Genomic DNA, 19562 nt, shown 5'->3' on the forward strand with positions numbered 1-19562 from the left:
GCAACTCGATTACGCGCACACACACACACACACACACACACACACACACACACAATATACATTTCTGCGTACGGGCCTGATATTATAAAAATAAGTATATCGATTCAAATCAGGTTACTATAACAACAACCACATTCACAAAAACATCGTAATGGTATGCAAAATAATTATTAAAAACATTTTAAACGGAATAATAAGTAGATGTATATAGATTTGCGCGAGTTTATTCTGCAAAGCAGAAACACAAACGCAGCGAAACACTATCAACAACATTTCCACAAAACAAATTATTTATCACAAATGTCACTAACAATACTTCTATATTCACAGAATTGTAGAACATTTTAATTCTTACAGGTTCTCTGCATCCAAATGAAAAGTTTTCACCCATGCATAACACAAATTATTTACCGAAAGTCAAACTAGTGGGTCCCAATCACACCGCCGTTTGCCGAAAAGGTCTGGTTTTAGATATATCATGGGCGTCGATTGTTGGAAGTTTCGATTTGTTTTCCAGATTTTCAGGATCAATTTGTGATGATACAACTTTCGGTGTGCTACAAACAATTGGTTCTGGCACCGAGGAAAAGTTTATGTTGTCCCCCGTGCTTTCCGTGTTCTCACAAATTGCAGTAGAGATCGATTCAAAACCGGACGTCTCATCTAAGTCGGCGGATATCCAACTTCCGTTTGAAACTATGCTGTTTCCGTGTCGGTTATGTCCCCTGGGAGAACTGGGAGGAGAAGTGACGTAACCTTCATCTGACGCAATGCTCAACATTTTCCGGTTGCATGACGCGTTGTCGTTTGAGCTAGAAATGGAAATGTTGTGATCTGTAGAACTCGATCCAATGTCACTGTAAGACGAAATGTCAAGATTTGTATCGTCTTCCGGTTTACGTTTTGAAATCACCGAAACGGTTAGTGGTGGGGAGGCGGGACTTTGTACGGGGATGCTTTCGATCAGTTTTACAAATCTGTAACTCGTGGAGCAAACAGGCGTAGCATTGAGACATCCTTGTCCCTTGTTCACAGCGTGGTTGCAGTCGGTCACTGCAGCGGAACAGACGTTGTTGTTGTCGTTGTTGTTCCGTGAATGTTCGGACTCGGATGAGCCGCTGACATGGACAGCATTGTCTGTAGCAGTAGCAGTCGAGCCCGACTGCCATCCGTTTTCGTTATACTCGAGACATTATCCAGTGAAAGACTTGGTCTAGTTTCTGAGATGTTTATGGAATCACTCGACGCAGTAGGGTTTAAACGGGTATTATTGTTTATTGCGTCACAACGTGTTATAGTAGCAGGCACACTAAGTCTTCGACCTATATTGTTCATATTCCTGTCGCGGTGGTCAGAAATAAGCGTTTTTGAGGATAAGTCCTTGTTCTCAGAAATAAGCGTTTTTGAGGATAAGTCCTTGTTCGATAAGGATGCTCGGGATGACCCTCCTATGGTTTCCGAAGAACCTCTGTGATTATGGGTGCTACGGGATTCCTTGTTAGTGTTATTCCTAGCATCATAATTTTTGTTATTTTTGGGACGGTCACCTGTTGAATTTTGTATGTTATCACAATGAGTTCCATTCAGCTGTTTATACTTGTCATACACGGGGTTACTTTCCGACTTTTTCGAATTGGGCACTTTAGCACTGGATTGTGAATCGGCTTCTCTTTGATCAGAGGTGTTTCTCTTCTGGACCTCCCTTGGTGGTTGGCTGTTTCCATACTGCATTAAGACAGCTCGTAATGGGTTTGGAAAGTTTCCTCTTAGACTGTTCAGATCTACGTCCTTAAAGAGTCCACGCTGTTTGCTGTCTACACTGGCACCAGACAACACCGCCTCACACTGGATGCTAGCACGTCGCAGCTTCGGTTCGATATTTTCACTATTGTAACTCTTTGCTTCTCTCGGAAACTGAAAGTGAAGACTTGAGTTGTCGCTGGCGACAGAAAAGGACTGACTCCTCCCAAGCTTCCCGCTCGGGTTGTGGACAGGGATGTCATCAGATCTGGATCGCCTCAGACACTCCGTTGATCGGGTAGACTCTAAGGCCTGAGGCTGGGAGCCGTAGAAGCTGTGCATCAGAGAGGTCCACGAATGGTGCTTCTTGAGTCTCTCGTCCTCATTATACAGCTCCTGTTCCAGGAGATCCGAGTCGGCTAGACTCAGAGGTCGTCTGCTCCGTGAATTCTGCGACTGCGCAAACGAGTGACGCCTCTGAGACGTCCAGCTACTGTTGTTGCTGATGCAGCTGCCTCGGTTGTTGTTGCTGTTGCCGATTACGCTGCCGCCGTTCTCGTTTTCGCTGACCTCCTCGCAGATTTTCGCCAGACTGGTAGATGAGGATCTTAAAGACGATACGGACATTCGTCTCTGCAGATTCTGAAACAGAAATAGTACAGAGTGATAATATGAACGACAAAATCGTAACCACAATCAACAATCGTATTTCTGCACAATACAGAATCAAAGGAATGTTTTGTCATATGTGCTTTGCCTATACGGCTTACTTTTGGACATTAAATCAAAAATAAAGTTTATTTTGTTTAATGACACCACTAGAGGAACATTAAATAATGTCTTCATTACATAAAAATTGTTGCTCTCAAATACATTTTCTTTACAAGACAGATCCATGGCATACACAGCATATATCAATCTCCAAAATATATATTTAAAAAACAAAAACAAAACAAAAACAAAAACAAACAAAACATAACAAAACAAAACAAAACAAAACAAAACAAAACAAACAAGAATAAAGATGCTTGAAACAAACAAATAGGTCTATGTCTGCTATAACAAACAAAAAAATATTAGTAATTTTTGAAAAACCTCGCACGTTGTTATAATAATAATGCATGCACGTTTGTTATTCGATGAGTGAATGTCACAACATATGAATTCAAATTGCTGTTATGACATGAAGTTGTTTGTATTATCCCAACCTTCAGAGCGCACTTTTGGAGTTTCTGTGTTGCTCAATATATAATACCAAATGACATATAGTTTATACATGTTATGGTTTCTGAAACATGTTCAATAATAAACATGTATGACATTTCATTAATAATTAATGATTTGTTGGCTAAAATATTGATGGTAGATTCAAATTCAACTCGGGGGAAAAGGGCTATCAAGAAACCAATAAAAATAGTCTTATTAAAGTACATTTTACGTAATTATTAATTTATATATGAATATATGCTAAAGAATATATTTTGAAGCGTGTTTTGTAGATAAGAGGGTGGGGTTTTTTTTAGGGTGTGTGTCTTTGTTGTTTGTTGTTGTTGTGTTTTTGGGGGGGTTTGTGGGGGGTTGGGGGGGTGTGTTAAGCTTGTCCTTAATAAAATGTTTTGCTGGAAACGAAAGGAAAGGATGATTTATTAAATGACATCTTAACACATTTGAAATTATGGCTATAGTTGAGAGAAAGACACAATGCCAATGGCTACTCATACCGGAAACAAACAGCAAGGGTTCATCCAAATGTGCTTTGCCTTACATAAAGCAGTACATACTACGGCCTTTAATGGGACACTGGCTTATATGGGACAAATCAGAGTCCATCATGTGTGATTTCTCTATCTCTGACCTACATCACGCCCCTTATAATTCCGCAAGCTTTGTAAACCTTAAATCTCGATAGCTGATATGGGTTTTTTTCATGTGACACAGGTTTTAAAATACTTAAAATCTTTTGTCGCTGTATTTACGTTTATGATCAAATAAATATTTATTTACAAGAAGATTCTCCGGGAAGACACGATGTATGTCTGTAGGAAGATCGGATAAATAAAAACCAGATTTAGGTATGACAAAACACGCGCGAACAAACACGTGCTTGAAAAAAAAAAACATTCCCTGATTTGTGACATTTTCTCATTTTAATCCCGCATATGTTACCGATTCTTTTCAAGTGTTTCTCGTCAACAGATAGGAAAAGGTCTACAGGGTGATACAAAGATATGTATGTTGCGGGGATAGACGTGTCCACACACACCGCTTTGCCAGCTATCAAAGCTGGTAATCCGCCAGTGACTGGGACTAAATTTGTGTCACGATGGGATTCGCCCGATTCTTTGTTCCGTTTGGGATGCCGTCCAACAGTAACACTCAGTGGTGTTCGGCTGTTTCATAGATCTCAGGTACACCAACATAGAGTAGTGCGTGGGTGGTGGCGGGTTTCCTGTGTGTGTTTGTGTGTGTGTGTGTGTGTGTGTGTGTGTGTGTGTGTGTGTGTGTGTGTGTTTGTTTCTTCTGTCTTTCTCTCTCTCTCTCTCTCTCTCTCTCCACCTCCCCCTCTCTCTCTCTCCTCTCTCTCTCCTCTCTCTCTCTCTCTCTCTCTCTCTCTCTCTCTCTCTCTCTCTCTCTCTTTCTCTCTCTGTGTGTCCTCTCTCGCTGTCCTTTTTTCTTTTTCCTTCTGTCCATCTCTCTCTTCTTTTCTATTTCTTTCTCTCTTCTGTATTCAACTGTCTATCTATCTCGGTCTTTTGTCCGTCTGTATGTGTGTATGTCTCTGTATGTCTCTCTCTCTCTCTCTCTCTCTCTCTCTCTCTCTCTCTCTCTCTCTCTCTCTCTCTCTCTCTGTTGTGTGTGGCTGTCTGTGTGTCTCTCTCTCTGCCTCTCTGCCCCCCCCCTCTCTCTCTCTCTCTCTCTCTCTCTCTCTCTCTCTCTCTCTCTCTCTCTCTCTCTCTCTCTCTCTCTCTCTCTCTCTCTCTCTCATTTTTTGAGAAAGTCTGTACACACTACGTTTAACTCATGGTGGCATACGTGTTATTGTTGGCTAAAATCTATTTCTGCCTGTTTGTGAATTTTTTTTCTTTTCAAGGCCAATATTCAGTAGAAATCGTTTATAGAACGCAAATACGCAGGCATAGTTAAAATTCATCATTTTGAAAAAACAGGTTTCTAAAGGCTTCAGGATGGATAAAAATATAAAAGAATCGTCGCGTTGCGTGTGTCGCATGCCTTCCGAGTGACTCGGCTGGTTTAACTGGGGAATCTGGAATTTCAATGAATCGTTATGTAACTGTCAAATTCCTCTTGTTTGTCGTTTTCTGAGTCAACTTGTCTCGATGGGGCTAAACACTAGCGTGGAGAGGTGATTTTCACATTTCAATGGACCTGTGCACACTGTATGTCTTTAAAACCCTTTTATTTGTGTGTATGCTCTTCTCTTTTTTCCTTTCCTTTTTTTTTACCTTTTTCCTGTTTTCTTTTTCTTTTTTGTTTATTTTTTTTACAAAACACCATCATAAGCGAAAGAGAAAAGCAACTTGTATGCAACTCTATATAGCTGTTTGGCGATATGAATAAATGTTGTTATTCAGATTCAGGCATTTTCGTTTAATTCGGGCAAAATTAACCTGCCTTCCCCCCCCCCACCCCACCCCCCACAAACACGCACACAAATACACAATGGGTGCCCGTACGCCTATAATCACTATTGTGACTGAAAGTGGGAAATTATATTATCAGTTCGCCTCCTATTATTCCCTGTTAAAATATATACTAGTAATACATCTTAAATATTAACTACCCTTGTTAGTGTTGAATGTTACAAGATACAGAGTGGAATAATATATACTAGTAATACATCTTAAATATTAACTACCCTTGTTAGTGTTGAATGTTACAAGATACAGAGTGGAATAATATATACTAGTAATACATCTTAAATATTAACTACCCTTGTTAGTGTTGAATGTTACAAGATACAGAGTGGAATAATATATACTAGTAATACATCTTAAATATTAACTACCCTTGTTAGTGTTGAATGTTACAAGATACAGAGTGGAATAATAAATACTAGTAATACATCTTAAATATTAACTACCCTTGTTAGTGTTCAATGTTACAAGATACAGAGTGGAATAATATATACTAGTAACATCTTAATATTAACTACCCTTGTTAGTGTTGAATGTTACAAGATACAGAGTGGAATAATATATACTAGTAATACATCTTAAATATTAACTACCCTTGTTAGTGTTCAATGTTACAAGATACAGAGTGGAATATTAACTACCCTTGTTAGTGTTGAATGTTACAAGATACAGAGTGGAATAATAAATACTAGTAATACATCTTAAATATTAACTACCCTTTTTAGTGTTCAATGTTACAAGATACAGAGTGGAATAATATATACTAGTAATACATCTTAAATATTAACTACCCTTGTTAGTGTTGAATGTTACAAGATACAGAGTGGAATAATAAATACTAGTAATACATCTTAAATATTAACTACCCTTGTTAGTGTTCAATGTTACAAGATACAGAGTGGAATAATATATACTAGTAATACATCTTAAATATTAACTACCCTTGTTAGTGTTCAATGTTACAAGATACAGAGTGGAATAATAAATACTAGTAATACATCTTAAATATTAACTACCCTTGTTAGTGTTGAATGTTACAAGATACAGAGTGGAATAATAAATACTAGTAATACATCTTAAATATTACCTACCCTTGTTAGTGTTGAATGTTACAAGATACAGAGTGGAATAATAAATACTAGTAATACATCTTAAATATTAACTACCCTTGTTAGTGTTGAATGTTACAAGATACAGAGTGGAATATTAACTACCCTTGTTAGTGTTGAATGTTACAAGATACAGAGTGGAATAATATATACTAGTAATACATCTTAAATATTAACTACCCTTGTTAGTGTTGAATGTTACAAGATACAGAGTGGAATAATAAATACTAGTAATACATCTTAAATATTAACTACCCTTGTTAGTGTTGAATGTTACAAGATACAGAGTGGAATAATATATACTAGTAATACATCTTAAATATTAACTACCCTTGTTAGTGTTCAATGTTACAAGATACAGAGTGTTCAATGTTACAAGATACAGAGTGGAATAATATATACTAGTAATACATCTTAAATATTAACTACCCTTGTTAGTGTTCAATGTTACAAGATACAGAGTGGAATATTAACTACCCTTGTTAGTGTTGAATGTTACAAGATACAGAGTGGAATATTAACTACCCTTATGTTACAAGATACAGAGTGGAATAATATTAACTACCCTTGTTAGTGTTGAATGTTACAAGATACAGAGTGGAATATTAACTACCCTTGTTAGTGTTGAATGTTACAAGATACAGAGTGGAATATTAACTACCCTTGTTAGTGTTGAATGTTACAAGATACAGAGTGGAATATTAACTACCCTTGTTAGTGTTGAATGTTACAAGATACAGAGTGGAATATTAACTACCCTTATGTTACACAGAGTGGAATACCCCTTGTTAGTGTTGAATGTTACAAGATACAGAGTGGAATATTAACTACCCTTGTTAGTGTTGAATGTTACAAGATACAGAGTGGAATATTAACTACCCTTGTTAGTGTTGAATGTTACAAGATACAGAGTGGAATATTAACTACCCTTGTTAGTGTTGAATGTTACAAGATACAGAGTGGAATATTAACTACCCTTGTTAGTGTTGAATGTTACAAGATACAGAGTGGAATAATAAATTTAAAAAACGTTTTTGTTCAACGACACCCTACATTTTGTTATATGTCTGGCACGTGCTAATTGTGACACGTATTGTAGCATGTCAGGTGAGAAACGCGCTGCAACTATACTCCATTAACAGCAAACGCTGTTAACCATTTACCACAAACGCTGTTAACCATTTATCACAAACGCTGTTAACCATTTACCAACCATTTACCACAAACGCTGTTAACCATTTACCACAAACTGCATAATTTGTATAGTCGTCCGTTTGCGACAAAATGGTACCAGTGAACTGGCATGTAATTCCACAATGAATAATGTTAAAACTCATATAAAACATATAAGGCCGAATTTACAGAAATAATAGGCTTCGTAAATTCGGCCCATAAACGTTTAAACCTATACCAAGTTGCAAAAAAAAAATTGGCAAAAAATATCAATGTAAAATTTTATTTTTTTAAGTTTCTTAATAATTGCTATCAAATTCTATAGGTTAAATCTCCATTTTTGATACTGGGGTGAAGGCAACTGATGGAACAGTCAGCAGTTCTATCTTTCGTCCCTGTGTAAACACTATTTATTATCGACTACTAGATTACTAGACGTGCTGTCCCTGTATTAAGCGTAATGCAGACAGACAGACAGACAGACAGATATTTTATACTTGCATTCAATAAAATACACGAGAAACATTCTTAACAAACAATATAATATTATGTGCATAATTGTAGTAATTTTGACGCCAACGTCTTGGAAGAGACGAACACAAAAATCGCACCCGTTACATGAACTTGTTTTATAACCTTGACCTGGTCACCCGACTCGACTGTCAGGACAGGTGCTCATTTTAGAGGAATTCCACTGTGACTACATTACTTATTCTTTTTACCGATAGGCGCTAGTACGATATTTCCAAATCACCTCAACCCTGATGTGGTCATATTGGTCTTGGGCTAATAAATATGATGTCGGTTTAGTTTTTTTAGTTGTTTAGTTGTTTTGTTTTGTTTTGTGTGGGTTTTTTTTTTTTTTTTTTGGGGGGGGGGGGGGTGTTGTTGTTGTTGCTGTTGGGTTGTTTTTTTTGGGTTGGGGGTTTTGGGGGTTTTTGTTGTTGTTTGGGGTTGGTTTTTTGGGGGGTGTTTCGTTTTGTTTTTGTTTTGTTTGTTTGTTAGGTTCGTTGGTTGTTTTTTGTTGTTCTTGTTGTTTTTATTTCTTTTGTTTTGTGGGGTTTGAGGAGTTTTTCGTTTTGTTTATATGTTGTTGTTTGTTTGTGGGGGTTTTATGGGGTTTTGCTTTGTTTTGTTTTTGCTTGTTTTTGTTTGTTCTTTGTGGGGGGTTTTTTCTGCTGTTGGGTTTTTTTTGGGGGGAGGCGGAGGTTTGGGTTAAGATCGCCATATAGAACAGTATATACCGTGGGGGTTTATATATTAATCATGAAGCCTAATTTTTGGTAATGGAAATAAATTGGACTCGACAAGCACAACTCCTACCACCCATCGAACAACACACACGAGCCATATCCTGCTTCAGAGTTCTTTTTAAAATTGTCAATGAATTTTTCTTCTTTAAAGATGTATTAAATTACCTTTGTGAACAGCATAACTGTTTTCCAGCCAACCAAATAATAACTCACAGTCTCTAAAAGATTACACACGTCGGTGGGTTGGATACAGGTAATTCATCTTTCAGAAATACTACTTTATATAGAGAATTCAGGTTTTTTCCCCGGAGTCCTTTTATTTCTGTTGTGTATATCTGGAGTACGTGGGAATGTACGTGAGTGTAGATATATCTTATGGGGTGTGTATTCAAAGGTTATTTATGGGCCGCAGCAAGGGTAGGTGGTCACCTCTGGTCATTTCTTGACAATACGCCAGGTAGACCTGTTGTGAAAGGTCAAAAGAGACACAAGAAACTTTCATAACATATTAAGGGCTGTTCCAGAAAGAATCAGATGGGAGGGTTGGGGACGGTTTATGGAGGGCAAGACTCATAAAATCCTATAGCTAAATACTACATGAGACATGTGGAGTGGGGAATGGAGCTAGACTCTACTACCAAGAATACAATTAAGTAAGTTGTCTTTGCTGATATGAAATTTGAAACAAAAGTAACAAAATCCAAACAAAAGTCAGGCCTAATCAATGATCAGTATATGCCGGTCTGATATATGAAGCCTTGGCAATAATCAAATACGAATACTGATTCTGGGCACATAAAATTGTGAAACACGGTATATATGATGCTGAACTCAAATACCCAGGTACATACTTATGATATCTTATCCAGCATTTGTGGAGGTCTGGCACCCTTAAGATGAACCTTTTTGATAATTATTTAATGGCACTAATGGAATGCCGCATCCCCTAGAGACTGCCCAAACTCCTACAATTAAAACAATGTCTACGGCCAAAAACATGCGGTGGAAAATAAGTGCGGAAGATAATTAAAAACTCCACGGCACTGCTGATAGCTGTTGGCAATTGCAGAGGTTTCTGTCCTGCACATACAGTTGTCAGACGTAAAGGTTCAGTTTTAGGAACAAATCTGCACAAGAGATCCTGTACGCTGGTCTTGTATTGATGCGGATGAAGTCCCTTTAAATCGAACAGTATCAGTAACAAACTGACGATAGCCTGTTGGTAAACAGTACATACAGCATGACTAACCATTGCTTTTTTTGTACAGTTATAGCCTCAGACATTGAATCAAAAGTCACAGCTACCCACTGATGCCACGCTTGACTAATTTAACCACACCATAACACCGCCAAGTCACAATGGTAGGTTATGTGGGTCAGTGATAATCTGTTTCGCCGCTCTTTGCCAAGTCCTGATGTTAAACTTGATAACAACAAGTGACAGATGATTTCAGGGTTATAAACCTCTTTGGGTAACTAGGAAAGATGCGTTGGAGTTAGACGCTCTACTGTGAATCATTAAAAAAAAAATCCTACTAGTAACAAGGAAAGAAAGATACACAAAGGGTCGAAGGTGCCCTTGGATAACATGGTAAGATTAACAGGTCATGTGTGTCTTTGGATATCATGATAAGATGCACATAGGGTCAAAGGTGCCTTTGGGTAACATGGTAAGATGCACAGACGGCCATAGGTGTCCATGAGTAACATGGGGAAATGCACAGTGTAAAAGGTGTCATTGGATAACATATGATGCACAGAGGGTCACGGGTGTCTTTGGATAACATGAAAAGATGCAAAGAGGGTCATAGGTGCCATTAGTTAACGTAGAAAATGCTGACAAGATCATCTAACATAACTCCGTGGTGAATATAAGTTGGGTTATATAGTATACAGATTATACGTACATACATATGTGCTATATATTATACCTGTATATCTGGTGTAGACAATTTGCTTCGAACATGTCGGTATGAAATTTAACTTACATTTAATACACAAAAATATAGTTCATTCCCTGCACCAAGTGCAGCCATGTTATACATCCAGTAGCAAAAAAAACAGCTAAATATTCATTTCTTCAAAATAGTAGCAACCATGAAAATAGATTTTATAATAACAGTAATAAAGAAATAAATATAGTTATGTCCCTGATGAAATAATTGTCATTGTCACGTGACAACTGAAAATTATTTCACGAGGGACATAAACATGATACGAAATGGAAGCTCGTTTAATATCCTATAATTATAATCCACAGAGACGTAATGGGGACATATCATATCCGGGTATCCAACATAATTAAAGAGCAAATGTCGGAAAATTGAACTAAGACCATTTGAACAAAATAAATTTCTGGTCTCAGTTCAGCGCGCGCGTCGATTTTGACCTTGTGCGTCAACAGTTTTATTTTATTTTATTTCTCGCGGTATGATGTCGATTTTCGTAGGAGTAACTTGTGGGTTGTACAGAATCCTCCGTGTTACTGTTTAGGAAAAATTAATATTTAGGATACCACGGCAAAAGAGGGGGCACCATGGCCATTGAGGATGGACCAAGGTAGATGAGGAAGATGTACAAAATTAAATATACCCTCCTTTTTTGTGCAATCCATGCTTTAAAAAAAAAAGCCGCATCACCGTATCAATTCTGGGACTTTGTTCTGAACAGAGATCGACTTTTTTGGGGCCTAATATTTAAAACAAAAAGTTGTGTATGTACAGCACTGGATCTAGGAATAATTACTAAATTACATAAGTTTGGATGATTGTCTTAGTTATTAAATTATTGACAATAAAGAGTGTTCTTAACGGGACAAAACGGAGACCCTTGTATGACGTGGCTCAGATTCAGTTAGGTCATCGTGGCTCAGTAACAAGAAAAAAAGAGTTGACATTTGAAAGCGACTGTGTGGGCTGGAAACTGGTATGTCTGGTTTGCGGGGCAACTCCTGTCGCAGGCCATGCATGAAAAGGTGCAGCAGGTTTTTAGGAAAATTTCTCAATTACACAACGGTAAACATGTCGGTCTAGCAGGACACTACACCGCCAGGGCTTGACAAACACAGTAGCGTTTGTTAATTGCAACACTGGCCAGAAAGATAGGTGATCTGCACATAACCTTACCCATTTGTCAACATATAACATATGTTTCGTCACTCTACAAGTAAAAACAAAAAGTCGTTAGCTCAACGTTTTGGCAGTAATACGTGACAGAATTGTTAAACACACGTGTACTGTATGCTCCTTGTTTTGAACAAATAAATAAGTACTTTTGAAGTGGGGTGAAAGAACTAAAATACGTACTTTTCAAGTATGGTTATGAGGGTATATATTACATTTTATTAGCAGGGTGTTTACTGCCTTTCAAAGTTAAAAGTTAAAGTTCGTTTTGTTTAACGACACCACTAGAGCACATTGATTTATTGGATAGCAAACATTTGGTAATTTTGACATATAGTCTTAGAGACCCGCTACATTTTCCCCTTAGTAGCAAGGGATCTTTTATATGCATCATCTCACAGACAGGATAGCACATACCATGACCTTTGATATACCAGTTGTGTTGCACTGGCTCGAGAGAGAAATAGCCCAATGGGCCCATCAGCGGGAATCGATCCCACACCGATCCCACATCAAGCAAGCGCTTTACCTCTGGGTTACGTCCCACCTCTCATTGTCTTTGAAAACGGGCGATTGTTAGACGGCTATATCTACTACGGGTAATAACGGAGGGTAGCAGCTACAAACTACTCCAAAAATGGACGCCTGTCGCCTGCTATAGATACTCCTCTTTGCCTTCTGAGTAACTTTAATGAAATAAATATACGAACGTTGAAATGCCAAAGCTTCTGTTCACACACGCACGCGTGCACATGTGCATCAAAATGTACATTGTAACTGATTCTTTGTTCATTATAATACATCGTAAGTGATGGAAAGAAAAATATAAAATAAATTTAACAAACCAATATCGTAACCAGTTGGTCTATAGGTAGATACACAAAATTAAGCATATTTCAAGAAACATGACGACGACGCCGGTGGCGATGATGATGATGATGATGATGACCATGAAGAGGCCAAGAAAGAGAACTATGAAAATTTATTATCCTCATGGTTCAATATAACCGAGTCAATAAAAACCATACCACGCACATGTGTAATAACAAGTGTAATGACGTAATATTGGGAAGCGACATCATAACATGACATTGCTTCTCCAGTCCTATCTCAGCCTGTGCATGTAAAATATGCTGTTATTTCGTCTCTCATTCTACTTGTGGTTAAAACATTTTGAGACGGCCCTTGTTATTCATACAAAAATAACAATAATAATAATATGGATAATAAAGAAATTATTACACTCGCATGTGTGTCGTACTGATTTTATGAAACTCGTGTAAGAATTTATATATTACATTCGTTCTCGCTTGGGCAATACAAAAACTTGACAATCGTTTCATAAAATCAGTACGACACACTCGTATAATAATATCCATATATTTACTATCAAATGGACTTTTGATCATTTAACTATTTTTCGGGAAAAAAAATATGAAGAAAAGAAACCCTCCAAACATATATCTTTAAACTAACTTATGTTAATCATCCATTGCCCTGAAACATTTTGCACGTGTTCTACAGACGATCGAGTCGATTACCCTGACGCTGGGAGGCAAGCCACTGAACTGAACGAAGCGGTTTGTACTTAAACCCATTTAATTGAACTGAAGACAAAAAAACTAGATCGTATAAAACGTAACACATATAAAAACGTTTATTTATAGTATGTTAATGTCAACAAACTTATGCATTTTGTTTCGTTTTCATAGTTCGTGTTTGAGAGGGTTTTGACTTTTGTTGATGTGTTACATTTGATGAACTATAACACTACAATAAAAACGTTTCGGACACAAAAGCTGCATCACTGACAAAAATGCATTGACAGATAGTTCAGATTTTTTACATATATATATATATATATATATATATATATATATATATATATATATAACGGATGTCCTTATATGTGGCTCTTGTTTTACAAAAAGGGTGTGGTTTATGTAGCAAACATATGTCCTAACGGACATTTTAAAGGTAAATTGTAGCAGAGAAGTACGGTGATTGCGTGAGATCTCGCGTGAGGTGAGTTTCGAAAGGAAAGGAAAGGAATATTTGTTTAACAACACCTCAGCACATTTTTAACTTGCTTTTAATTTGATCTCGGTTATTTTTGACATTTGGTCGAGAGAAAAAAAGGTGAAACCCGCAGCCACCACATAAATTACTCCTAACGACACAAACATCAAATTATCTTTTATATGCACTTTCCTATAGCAACGACAGTACATACCATGGTTTTTGTATACCAGTCGTGAAGCACCGATTAGGGCAGAGTTAAAACGATTCCCTCGAGGGCGATCGCTCCTGCAGCCTATAGCACCTCAAGCGTGCGCTCTAGCATTGAACTACATCCCGCTTCTGCAGTATGTGAGGGTTAAAGGAACGAATCCCTGTGGTGGACCCATAGGGTTATGTGTTGTTACAACCAGTCATGTGTGTCGGAGACTATACACAAAACAAAACAGTTCATCATGCTAATCGGTCTGAGTAGCATATGTAGCTGTTGCGGGTTTCTCGTTCCAACCAGTACACCACAACTGTTATATCAAAGACCGTGGTATGTGTTTTCCTGTCTGTAGGAAAGTGCATATAAAAGATCGTTTGCTGCTAATAGAAAAATATAGTGGGTTTCCTCTAATGACTACGAGTCAGAATTACCAAATGTTTGACATCCAATAGCCGATGATTAATTAATCAATGTGCTCTAGTTGTGTCGTTAAAGAAAACAAACTTTAACTTTTTCCTTCCTGATGCGAGGTTTTTTCTCTCACTTTTCACAGCAAGAGTTAGAATTTTATAAAGTGGTGGAATATCGTTAAAGACGTTACCTGCCTTGTATAGCAACAGTCTGTGTTTAAAGGTCACGTTAACTATATTCTTTCTGCATACAAATGTATGTATTTCCAGCTGAAGCCACCTGCTTGTGATTAAAAAAGAAGAAGCCATGAACACAGAACAGGTTAACGAGATTATGGACAGCCCAAACCGTATGATTGTTTGCAGTGTCAGGCCTATTCCAGAAACGACCGCATTACGAGGCGGAATTGGGAGGCAGCTCAATTATTTTTGTATGCCTGGTGGGTTTGTTGAAATTATTTGTATGCATGGGTGGTTTCGACAGAAATTCTTTTGTACAGGTGTAGTATAACAAAAACTGTGTAAAGAAACGAAAGAACTATTTGCTTAATGGCACCTCAGCACCATTTGAATGACGCTAGTTGAGGACTGAAATATCGTTGTTTCATCACTTGGTCTAAAGAGAGAGGAAATCCGCTGACGCCACACATAGGTTGCTCCTACCGAAAAGCAGCAAGGACGCTTTTATAAAAAAACTGTCCCATAGTTGGGACCCTGTGAGGTATTAGTAATGGAGAGTTTGCTCAAACGGGACGAGATTTTGCTCAAGTCGGTAGAGCGCTCGCTTGAAGTGCTTGGGTCGTAGGATTGAACCCTCTCGGTCTGTTTTCTCGTTCCAACCAGTGTCCTACGAACGGTATATCAAAGGCCATAGTGTTGCATTTTTCAATAAGCAGCAGGCGATCTATTATATGCATTTTGCCACATACAGAACAGCACATACCACGACCTTTGATATACAAGTTGGGACGAGAAAAAAATAAACAAGACAGTGCAGAAAACAAAGACTGGTTGTAAGCTTCATTTTAAATTGAATCTCTCACGAACATTGGCGTTTATCGTTGTCACTGAACACAAAGTTATCATTATTTTACTAAAAACCAGTTATTACCACATTTTTTTCGTATCCTGTTTGATTTACAGATGTAGACAAGGGCCATGATGTTGGACTTAGCGTGCTCGTGTGGCGACCAACCTCTGACAACACGGTTACACCTGATAGGTGACTGTTTATCACGACAGGTGTTTGTGACAGGTAACACCAGGTGTGAAAGAGACACTGTCAAACATTTCAACGCACTGTTATGGCTGGAATGAGAGCCCCAAATCACAATTAGGACAAATGTTTTAATAACAGAGTTATGTATGCCTCCAGGTTATTCTGTTCAATAAATGGCAAATATGTAAACTGAACCTTTTTTCCATGTAAGGGTTCCTTACGTTTAAAGGATTATATGAATTTTCCCGGAGTGGTCTTTATATACAGTGTTGATTGTATTGTCAAATGGTTTGAGTTTCTTACTTTAATACTTTGGATTCCATCTATGGTTCAAGTACGCAGTCCTGGGCACGCGACTCGGCTACCTGTGATGGTTGTCCAGGACTAAGTTAAAAGTTAAGGTTTATTTTGTTTAACGACACCACCAGAGCACATTGATTGATTGATTGATTAATCATCGCCTGTTGATTAATACATCAATGTGCTCTAGTGGTGTCGTTAAACAAAACAAACTTTAACAGTACAAAATACAGTCATGCATAAACCAAGAATGTAACACTGATACAGTTTGATTTAACACGGAGAGACATTAATCCGTCACAAATCGGATTTAGACTCATTCCTTGTTGCTTAAAATAGTGGTAGCTGATATTTCCGTGATCAGTCAAGTGTAAAATTGTTACAGTTCCTTGTGCTAACTCGATGACCTTAAGACAATTGCTGATGCAGGTTGTTTTGGGTTAGCTAAACATTACGGACGCTTGACAAAGTAAAAATCGGTCAACAACAGTATACACGACAGAATTCCCGTATTACTGATTTTAGGACCAGGTTTTGTTGTTTTGTTGGTCTTGGGTAATGTCCTTTTTGTTTTGCTTGTTTGTTAGGGTTTGTTGGGGTGTTGGTCTTTGTTGTGGAATGGGGAGGGGGGTGGGGTGCGGTTGATGATAATCTGTTGCCTCTTAAGTATGCATCTTTTTTACAATTATATTTGCAAACCATGTCAAACTACCATCATTCCCCCCACCCTGTGTCTCTTTTTTACTTTCTTTCTGTTTGTTTGCTTTTCTTTCTTTCTTTCTTTCTGACTGACTGACTGACTGACTGACTGACTGACTGACTGACTGACTGACTGCCTCATTGTCTCATTGTCTCTGTCTCTGTCTCTCTCTCTCTCTCTCTCTCTCTCTCTCTCTCTCTCTCTCTCTCTCTCTCTCTCTCTCTCTCTCTCTCTCTCTCTCTCTCTCTCCTTTTGTCTAGCTAAAGACGTTTCTATATCATTGACAATGGTTGTCTGCTAAAATGTGGAACTTTTTTTAAAGATGTTCCCTGAGAGAAAGTCATTTAGTACACATAAGGCGCGTTTTGACAGTGAATTGTTGTAAAGATGTTTAATGTATTGGGGTTGTGTTGTTTTTGTGGGGTTTGTGTGTGTGTGTGTGTGTGTGTGTGTGTGTGTGTGTGTGTGTGTGTGTGTCTGTGTGTGTGTGTGTGTGTGTGTGTGTGTGTGTGTGTGTGTGTACAACTGAATTACATTGTAAGCTTAAAAATGACATGCCTAGTTATGCGACTGACTGATCACGTCCTGTTTCATACAATAGATGCAATAGTAATGTTTTAAGCACCCAAATCGCATGTTAAAAATCGTTATTACAAGTCACACGATTATACCGTACCTTTATAAATTGTTTACAGTTAAATAGTGTCAGGACGTCACAACCCGTCGAATTATTCACCCTGTGCAAAACACAAAACTATCTTCTTTTTTTGACGTGCGCTTTAATTTTTTATAACATTTGAATACACCTGCATTGCTTTTTTGTTGAGTTTATCTTCAAAGTAGACTTTCTAGTTTGGTCCCCTTTCAAACGAACTCCTACGTCTTTGATTAATAAACACGGTAGCACAGTAAATTGGTTCCACATCACATAACAGTCTGACAACCAGACCTGCGCTCGTTGTGAAGTTCAATAATAGCTATAGCTATTTTTATATATTTACTAGTGCGTGTACCTGTATTTTGTGTAATAACGACACCCCCCCCCCCTCCCCCTCTCTCTCTCTCTCTCTCTCTCTCTCTCTCTCTCTCTCTCTCTCTCTGTGGGATGGTGTATATAAAAGATCCCTTGCTACTTATCGAAAAGAGTAGCCCATAAAGTGGTGACAGCGGGTTTCCTCGCTCATTATCTGTGTAACCATATGCCTGACGCCATATAACCGTAAATAAAATATGTTGAGTGCGTCGTTAAATAAAACATTTCCTTCCTTCCTTCCTTCCTCTCTCTCTCTCTCTCTCTCTCTCTCTCTCTCTCTCTCTCTCTCTCTCTCTCTCTCTCTCTCTCTCTCTCTCTCTCTCTCTCTCTCTCTCTCTCTCTCTCTCTCTCTCTCTCTCTCTCTCTCTCCATGTTTTATTTTCCGCGTGTCTGTCCCGTATGCGTGTGTAATATTTTGATATGCATGTATATGTCAAACATATGTTACATATACCAAACATTAAATTTTTGGCATATCACTATATGCTTTAAAGGGCTTAATTTAAATATATATATATATTATTATTACATATCTAATTTAATTTTATCAAAATGAAAAAAAAACTTTTTGAACAGTTAAATAAAGAACCTTGTATCCAACACACAGAGACCCAGAACTATCTCAAACTTTTTAATTTGCTGCTTTGTTTTGTTTTGTTGTTTTGTTGATTTCTTGTTGTTGTTGGGGGTGGGGTTGTGGGGGTGGGTGGGGGCATTTTGGTGGGGTTGTCGTTTTTCGGGGGTGTCAGCCTGTCAACAAGGTTGGAGGAGTATTTCTTTAATTGAAATAATAGCTACATTGTATGTATTAATACAATATAATATGTAATTATAATCAACACTATGTGTTACGTGCTGTAGGCGAACATATCATGTATATTTGAAACGTCCCAACAGGTGTAACTGGACGGTGGTCGAACTGTACTGGGATTTCCTTAGTTTATTAAATGTTCATATATGAAATATTTGTCACCACCGAAGAACTCACAGAATACAAATGAATCACTCGGAATTGATTTTAAATTTTCGAAAATCCAGTAGATCTATTAGAATCAATTTTTTTGTTTTTATTTTGCTACCTTTGACCATAATGACAAAACGTTTCGTATACAAAACTATTTTGAACAAAGACCTTTAAATTATTTTTATTAACTTTTAACAACCAACAATTTTTGGCGGACATAATAATTGTTTGAAACAACAAAGATGAGATCTGTTAATAGTTCTTATTTTCTGACCTACATTACTAAAGTGATTTTGTTTTCTAAATTCTTGTCTCTGTAGTATTATTAATACGAATTTAATAATCGGCCTGATATCAAAAAGAAAGGAAAACTGTTAAACCACAAAGTCGATACTGTGTTCCGCATTTGTGTTCACTTCTGACTGGGTCTCTGTGCGAGTTCGTTTGTACCCCATGAAATACGTTATTAAGGAACCGAATACTTGTTTAGCGACATCGTGTGTTATTAAAGAATATCCTATGTAAAAATATACCTAGCACTTGATCAATTCATTTCACAGAAATCATCGCAACAAAGATGTATATTGTTGGTCGTGCCTAAAATAGAAATATAATCCTGGTTTTGTACGTGACTTACTATCCTGCCTTTTATT

General features: G+C 37.6%; 1 protein-coding gene across 1 annotated transcript in view; it reads right to left on the reverse strand.

Annotated features, from left to right (window-relative positions):
• Window positions 1-278: 278 nt before the first annotated feature.
• Window positions 279-19562, reverse strand: part of LOC121374163 (LIM domain-containing protein A-like) — a 36227-nt gene continuing 16943 nt past the window's right edge. Inside the window, exon 2 of the mRNA XM_041501131.1 lies at window positions 279-2382. Coding sequence (XP_041357065.1) covers window positions 1051-2382 — 1332 coding nt within the window. The 3' untranslated portion in view covers window positions 279-1050. The remainder of the gene's footprint in view (window positions 2383-19562) is intronic.

This window comes from Gigantopelta aegis, chromosome 6, assembly GCF_016097555.1.
Source record: "Gigantopelta aegis isolate Gae_Host chromosome 6, Gae_host_genome, whole genome shotgun sequence".
Taxonomy (NCBI): Eukaryota; Metazoa; Mollusca; class Gastropoda; order Neomphalida; family Peltospiridae; genus Gigantopelta; species Gigantopelta aegis.